Raw genomic sequence first — 7,891 nt, 5'->3', positions numbered from 1 at the left:
ATTCACATAAAGAAATTGACTAATCAAATGCTCATAACATGTCTTAACTAGTGGAAAAAAAAAAGGATGTTGTAGCGTAAACTAAATCTGCTAAATCAATTTATATCTTCGAATATGGTAGACCAACCATTTTTATTTATTTGTTTTAAATAATTGAGATAATATCAACTCAAAAACATAATTATCATTCTAGATTATCAATTGTGTTAAAAACAATTAAACATTAAATATTAAGAATAATAATAATAATAATAATATTAATGTTTGATTATTCTAAACAAATCATAATAATGTTTGATTAGTTGTAGGTCACAATTATTTAAAAAGTCATTATCAGACTCATAAAACTTACCCCTCCATCTAATCAAAGCCTAATCAAAGTCTCAGCGTGAACCCATGTGGGACATCCAGTTAAACCCCTTATTGACTAAACTACCCTTTGCCTCCTAAAGGCTTACCTCTTAACTTATTGCAGGTTACTTTCGTAATTTTGCTTTCCTTTATCCCCTCTCATCAACGGAACGCGAAACGCCTCCGCTTTATTCGGCTGAATTAAAACCTCCCTCCATTGACTTACCAAATTGCCAACGGAGTGCGGGCAAATTTTCGAATAACGCTCTGTGAATTCGAGGTCATTCACGTAAATTCGCAGCTCGCAGTATCAGATACGTGACGTCTATTTTCAAAATATTTTTTAACGTTTAACAAAATACAAACGAATGAGAAACAGAACGGATGAAGAACAGATTCCCGATGACGTGGACTTCTCACCGACTGCCACGTTTTCAAATGATTTTTCAGAAATTACAAAAATTAAAATAACGTTTATTTTCTTTGGCCTTTTTCTAGAGTCGCGGTTTCTCGTCAAAAGCTACACTACTTTTTCCTTGTACAGCTTCACTGTTCTTTTTGGATGCTGAGAAGTGAAAAGAGCAGATATATATATATATATATACATATATTACATAATGCGCGTATATATATATATATAAATAGCGGAGGAAAAGGAAAGCTTTTACCTACTCATTCATGATCAGCACTAAACACTCTCTGCTCTGCCAGTAAGTCTATGCTTCTCCTTTTATCATTTGCAAATGTTATTTTTATAACTAAAATTTTTGTTTGGAGCATGCAGATTAGTTTCTATGTTGTTTTAGTGGTAAATGATTTTGTGTATCTAAATTATGGGGTTATAATGAGAGATCTTTAATAGGAATGCTTGAAACCGTTTGCATGAACTGGGTTACATGAAATAGAATGGCGAACATGAATGAAATTTAGCTGATATTGTATATGAAGCTGAACTGATTCTTTTATGTATATGCTTTGTTTGAATTGTTTATTGGGATTGTGATCGATTAGAGGTTTAAGAGCTTTTGAGACTCTTCTCTACTGATCGGCCTAGATTTTCCTCTGCAATTTGGTTTTGAGATAACAAGAAAAGATGATGCCTTATATTTTCACTCTTTCTGCGGAGATGGATTTCTACAGTTGAATTTTCCTGATTCTTCTTTCGTATTTTCTATAACCTCTTCTAATAATGCAGGCTTATTGATGATGAAACTCGATATTTTAGTGGAGTTTCTGTTTCCACTGGGATTTTCCTCACTTTATATCTTCTCAACTGCTTGATTGAAAACTTTCCACTTGTTCTTGTGGTTCCATCATAAGATTTCGCCTCCTTGTATTTGAACCAGTTATCATAAATGTCTCTTTTACTTCCGTTTTCTGTTTTTTGACTTTTAGGTTCTTATGGTCTGGCACTAATCCTACTTAATGCAGAAACATCAGCAACAATCCCATCTTTTTAAAAGTAAAATTAGCTTTTATATTATGCTCTGTTCCCAGTAATTAATCGAAACACTTAGCTGTTTGAAATAAATGAATTTCATTTACGAAATCCACACTTATTAAAAAAGTATTTTCTCAATTCTATTAGGAATTGTGTGAGAGGTCAATTTCTATCAATTTGGAAAGATTTGCATTTTCTTATAGTTAAAAAATTGGTGTTGACTTTCAGCTGAATTTCACAAATCAAGTTCATTAGCCAAACATGGCCTCAAATTATTTATACTTCAATAAAGTGTGAGAGTTGCATTCACTAATTTATGATCTGTAATTCTACTGCCTTATTATGAAACGTGGTGTGCAAATCAAGTAAATTAGTTATGAGGAAAGATGATATTGTTATCTCCTTTACATTGTGAGTGGAATAATTACTGTTATGCTTGATGGGCTTGCTGAATTTTGTCACTGTAATTGGCTTACATGCACTTTTTTTTTTTGTAAACTGGAGGTGGTTTTGCCTATCTTATATGCCTTCCCTGTAACATTGTAAATCTTTATTCACTATTTTCTGTTGCCCCCAATAAAAGCTTTGGTAGTTCAGGTTACTTGCAAGTTGAAATGATTTATTGACTACCATTTAATACCTCTACAGATACGCAAATTAGTATAGAACCATATCTTGGAGCGATTTTAATCAGTTCAGTTTTTGACATTTCTGAATTACCAAAATTCTTACTTTTATTAAAAATAACTATCAAGATCATATTCTGTAAGTATCCATAAAAGTTTACTTAGTTACTTTGAACTCGTCCTACTTAAATAATATATAAGAAAATGTTCACTGTACCAAAGATGAATCTACGGGTTTAAACACTAAAAGAAAAAGCAACATAAGGCGCACCATACTAAATGCATAATCCATGTGATCTATGATCCATTCATAATTAGTTCCAATATCTCCTATCATCATACTAGGAAGAACTTTATTATTTTACTGTATTAATTGATGAAACTACAAATACACATTTTAGGTATTTGGTAAACTGAAATTCTATTTATCAAAATTGATTTCCAAACAAATGTACCAAGATTTTATAGAGAAGAAATTGCTTAGAATTACTGAACTACCAAACTGATTTGCCAAATTCAATTCCAAAGTTTTTGGGCCAAAGGTCCCAAACTTGCACCTGTACTAGTTTTTCTTGGCATAATGTTTAACCTAATTCAATTGCAATTTTCATTTAAGCCTACTCGATTGTGCTCTGCATGGCTCAAGAGGGATGGTCTTCTTTTGTTCATTAGAAGTGTAGGAATTGCTTTCTCAATACACCTCTCTACATAGTGATTCTTATGATTGCTTTTTTCTTCTGTAATGGTGTTACTCTCTATCAGTAAATGGAAGAGTTTGCTGATTAATGTTTTATTTATGAATATTTATATCTATTCAGGTCTTCATCTAGGCTTTAATGGTAATGCTGCATCTTCGACAAACTGCATATACAGGAAATGAAGGCATGGAATTGATATGCATGCATTATCTTTACATTTGTACGTGATATCAAAGACGAGAACAATAAGACTTCGGGGAGATCTTGCTATTGAAGAGCTGATTTTATCTAATTGCTGCCTATGGATGAGTATCTTGATCACTATTTCTCTTCCTCATCGTGGTCAGACATGAAAACAGCCGAAAGATTGTCCTGGGACTGTGTTGAACCTAATAAACCAGATGTTCTTCTTTCAAGTTCATTGGAAGTATTTGAAAATGATGAGAAAAGCTCACCTGTAAGAATGATCATTTCAAGCCCCAATGTAGAATGCTTAACTGCTAAGGATACTTCATCAATAGTTCTTGGTGGAGAATCAGATTATGCTGGGGAGAATTGTCTACTTTCTAGAGGGGATCAATTACAACAAAATGGAGAAAACTGCAATCGCAATTCTTCGAGTGGAGTGCTGAATGGAAGGGTGAATTTTGGAAATAGAGTGGAATGCTCTCCTGCTATTCCTAGCTCAGTCTCTTATACTGAAGCTGTTTTCACCCCAGATTCAGTTAATCTACTTCCTCCAAAGCACATTACATCAATAGATGATATAACATGTCTTTCATTTACTAAAATGGGATATGTTGGCTGCAATGGAACTGAACTATCAGATGATCTAAGATCCCTTCAAGATTTATCTACCCTGTCTCCAATCTCGCAGTTGTTGCCTCCATCATTTGATGATGTTTATTCACTGTCTCATGTGATGGGACAGGAAAGAAAGCAGGGCTTTGCTTTTCAAGGAGAAAATGCTGATAGCGATGGACACAAATATGTTGAGATGAATAAAATTTTGCAACATGACAACTTGTCTGTATCAGTCGCTGTGCAGGTATTTATTCAATGAGTTATTTGAATGATTCTGCTTATAGTCTCTTAGGAGCTCCATTGACTTTCAACTGAATTTCACAAATCAAGTTCATTAGCCAAACATGGCCTCAAATTATTTGTTCTAAAATAAAGTGTGAATAAATTATATAAAACATATATATATTTATATATCTGAATTTCGCAGTTGTTGACTGAGTTATTAAGCATCTGGCTCTGTGGCCGTCCTATTAATTTGTCACTATTATATTTATATATCTGAATTTCGCAGTTGTTGACTGAGTTATTAAGCATCTGGCTCTGTGGCCGTCCTATTAATTTGTCACTCATGAGTCACTGGCTTACTTGCCACAACTTATTTTGAAGAAAAGCCTGTTTATTTTTATCAGGAGGCTAAGAGTCAAATTAGAATTTCTAATTCATGTCTGTTATATCAGGGGAAACAGGATTTGCAGAAAAATTCTTTGCCCTCTTCTGCATCTGAGCCCCAGATAACAATGACAACAGTTGGTTTACCATCACTGCTAGAGGTGCTTATTAGAGTTTTATGAATTGTTCAATATCCCTGATTTTCATTGATGTTTGAGCTTTCATTTTTCTGACTATTAGTGAAAGCAATTTCACCAAGGACTATATAAGCTAAATTTAAGTTTCTAACTACAGAATTCATCAAATACTCATTCTGGTGGCTGTCATGGAACTGGAAAGCCTCGTGTAAGGGCACGTAGAGGCCAGGCAACTGATCCACACAGTATTGCTGAAAGAGTAAGTTGTAATGTCAAGAACAACCTTTTACTCCTTCAACCAATAAGCTTAGGATTTCCATGATTCAAATCTTTGTATCTCATCGAATTTTAATTTGTTTACTCGTGGACAAAAACTTAATTGCAGCTCCGCAGAGAAAAGATTGCTGAAAGAATGAAGAATTTGCAGGAACTTGTTCCTAATTCCAATAAGGTGTTCCTTCCTTTTTGGTTGTCTGGTATTGTCATTTAATAGTAATTTGTCCAGTTGCATATTCATGGAGGAAACCATATCTTAGAAAAAGTTTTCGAGCCGTAGGCATAGTTTTAATTGTGCAGTCCTGTCAGGAAGAAAAGAATACAGTTATATCTCACTTTCTGAATCAAATTAGCCACGGATATGTTATAAACTTGAGCTAAAGTGAGAATGTAAAAACCTTCTATAAAAGAAAAAGTGAGAACATGAAAATTGTAATGTGCATGAAACTCCTGAAGAAAGTACAATTGCTTACCTGGTATATCACTCAACCGGACATGATTAAAAAGAAAATTGACTGAGCCTGAATATAGCTGGAATCTAGCTTCCTCTCTGGTCAAGATCTGTTCTATGTGCTCTCTCTCTATCTATCTCTCTCTCTCTCAAGCATCCCATTTTCTTTCTAGGGAATTTACTATTACTTTTTGCTAGTTTTTGATTAAGACAAAGTTCAATCCCTTAGTCAAGAAAAGGTACCAGTTTTTGATTGCATGGTATTGCTAAATTAGATTTTTATTTTGTCAATCATGACTATTGAGTACTTGTTTTCAGTAGTAGCATTATTTTATTTTACAGAACATTTTTAACTTTTTATAATCTTTTTGTTATTGTAGTCGAAATGAGGGTACTGGTCAAGTCTTTACCTTTGTTAATCTTTCTTGTTTTTAAACACACGGGAAATGTAAGTTAATAGATATTTATTGTTGTCCTTGCAGACTGACAAGGCTTCCATGCTTGATGAGATAATTGAGTATGTCAAATTTCTTCAGCTTCAGGTCAAGGTATGATTAAAGAATAAATTCTTCAACAGTTTTACTCGATGGATTGCTTCAGAATTGGGTTTGTCTTAAATTTGGTTTCTTGGATTCAGTTGTAGATTGTCTTGCTTTCCATTCAACAGATTCTTAGACATTCCCGCAAGAAAGAGAATTCCAATATGTCAGAGTGTTATTTTCTGCAACTTTTGAGACTTTTACTTCTTCATAATGATATGCAGGTACTAAGCATGAGCAGACTGGGGGCAGCAGGAGCAGTTGTTCCTCTAATCACAGATGGTCAAGCTGAGGTGTTACATCTTTTTTTCTTAAAAAATTAATCGGAACTTTGCATCTATAATGGAATGAGATGATGTGAATTTGGTGTTTCTGCACCTTTGGGTGCAGTAATAGAAATGTTGACATAAATATATATTAAGGAAGAAGGCACTTGCTACCAAATACTGCTGGCTAGAGATTCACGATTATAACTTGACACTTTTCTTGACAAGGTCTACTTTGCTGGAACTTCTAGTGTGAAGGAGACAAGCATTAGTGCAGTATTCTTTCTATTTGGTTTTCTTTTATTCTTTAAATTCTTAAGCTCAATAACATATAAAAAGAGGATACTTCCTATTTCCTTGTCATGCATGCTATGTCCTTTACTAGTTTCTATTGGTTCGCATTGTTAAATCTTGAGCTTTCTCTTTGTTCAGAAAAAAAAAACCAGGTTCCCGTTATTCCTGATTAAGATAAGACCGTGAAACAGTTAAATTAAGTGAAAAAGGGTATGGCAGTTGTCACTGATGGTGATTTTGAATGCTGAATTTTGTTATGTTAGGGCTCTAATGGTTTGTCATTCTCGACGTCAGCTGGTCAAGGAGTTGACTTCTTACCGTCTGCTGATCAAATTGCTTTCGAACATGAAGTAATAAAGTTGATGGAATCCAATGTGACCATGGCCATGCAGTATCTTCAAAGCAAAGGTCTCTGCCTTATGCCCATTGCTCTTGCTGCCGCCATATCCAGTGAGAAAGCGTCACCTGTGGGGACTGCTGCTGATGAGAGGGAAAGACTTGGTCTGGCAGGTTGTCTTCATCAGAACAACAGCAACAATAGTAGCAACAGCAGTTTATCTGGCCTTGGCCCTCATCAGATGTCATCTAATAGCACTACTTTGACTGGAAAACTCAACAAAGAAGGCCTCCTGAGTAGTTGTTGCAATCAGACTGTTAAGCAAGAAGATTTGAGTAACTGCACAGCTGAAAATGAAACTCTGAAGATCATCTAGTGAGAGGTGTCTCAAATTTTCAACTAAGAGTATTATTAGTCTAGGGTTTAGGATTATATGAAATTAGAGTTATCTTTTCCTTTCCTCTTTATGTTTTTTCCTAAATGTTTGTATTCTAAGAGAAGATATGAGAATTAAGTTTGTGGTTTGAAAAGTCAGTCATATAGACGGGGCGTGCAATGTGGCTTGCCTAATGTCCATACATGAAATTGGTATATGTAGAGGTATAAGCTTGGGATGATCCTTTTGTGAAGCTTGACTTAAAGACATTTAACGGAGTAAAAACGAAACGACAATATAAATTATTCAAAAGATTTAAACACTAAGGGATTTTTAAAATAACATTTGAATATAAATTCAAATTTGGTAAGTCTTTTAAAAACCACTATCGTTCGTAAAATCAATCTAAATATCTTTTAACAATTTAGAAGTTCTAATATTCCTTCATATTTTACAATTAAGTATGAATATAAAATAAAACACGATCAAAAATAAAATTTTATTTATATTCAGTTTATATTTTAGTAGTATAAATTATGACTATGATTTTCAAGCAAAATTTTTTTTTTTGCATCTCTACATATAGAAAATAATAAAATGATCTTTCTTTTGTCATTTTAATAAAAGTTACTGTAACACCTTAATTTTTTTTATTATTATTATTAGTATTATTTTATTTTAATTTT

General features: G+C 33.6%; 1 protein-coding gene across 1 annotated transcript; it reads left to right on the top strand.

Moving 5' to 3' along the window:
* Nucleotides 1–872: 872 nt before the first annotated feature.
* On the top strand, nucleotides 873–7,458 carry LOC110812011 (uncharacterized). The gene is made up of 8 exons (XM_022038669.2): nucleotides 873–1,061; nucleotides 3,237–4,164; nucleotides 4,598–4,690; nucleotides 4,824–4,925; nucleotides 5,052–5,117; nucleotides 5,876–5,941; nucleotides 6,157–6,225; nucleotides 6,756–7,458. The coding sequence occupies exons 2-8, from the start codon at nucleotides 3,418–3,420 to the stop codon at nucleotides 7,203–7,205; spliced, it is 1,593 nt and encodes a 530-aa protein (XP_021894361.1). The 5' UTR covers nucleotides 873–1,061; nucleotides 3,237–3,417; the 3' UTR covers nucleotides 7,206–7,458.
* The last annotated feature ends 433 nt before the right edge of the window (nucleotides 7,459–7,891 follow it).

This window comes from Carica papaya, chromosome 7 (assembly GCF_054855325.1).
Source record: "Carica papaya isolate Zhongbai chromosome 7, ASM5485532v1, whole genome shotgun sequence".
Lineage (NCBI taxonomy): Eukaryota > Viridiplantae > Streptophyta > Magnoliopsida > Brassicales > Caricaceae > Carica > Carica papaya.
Note: the sequence above shows the minus strand (reverse complement) of the source record. Positions and strands in the feature narration are given on the sequence as shown.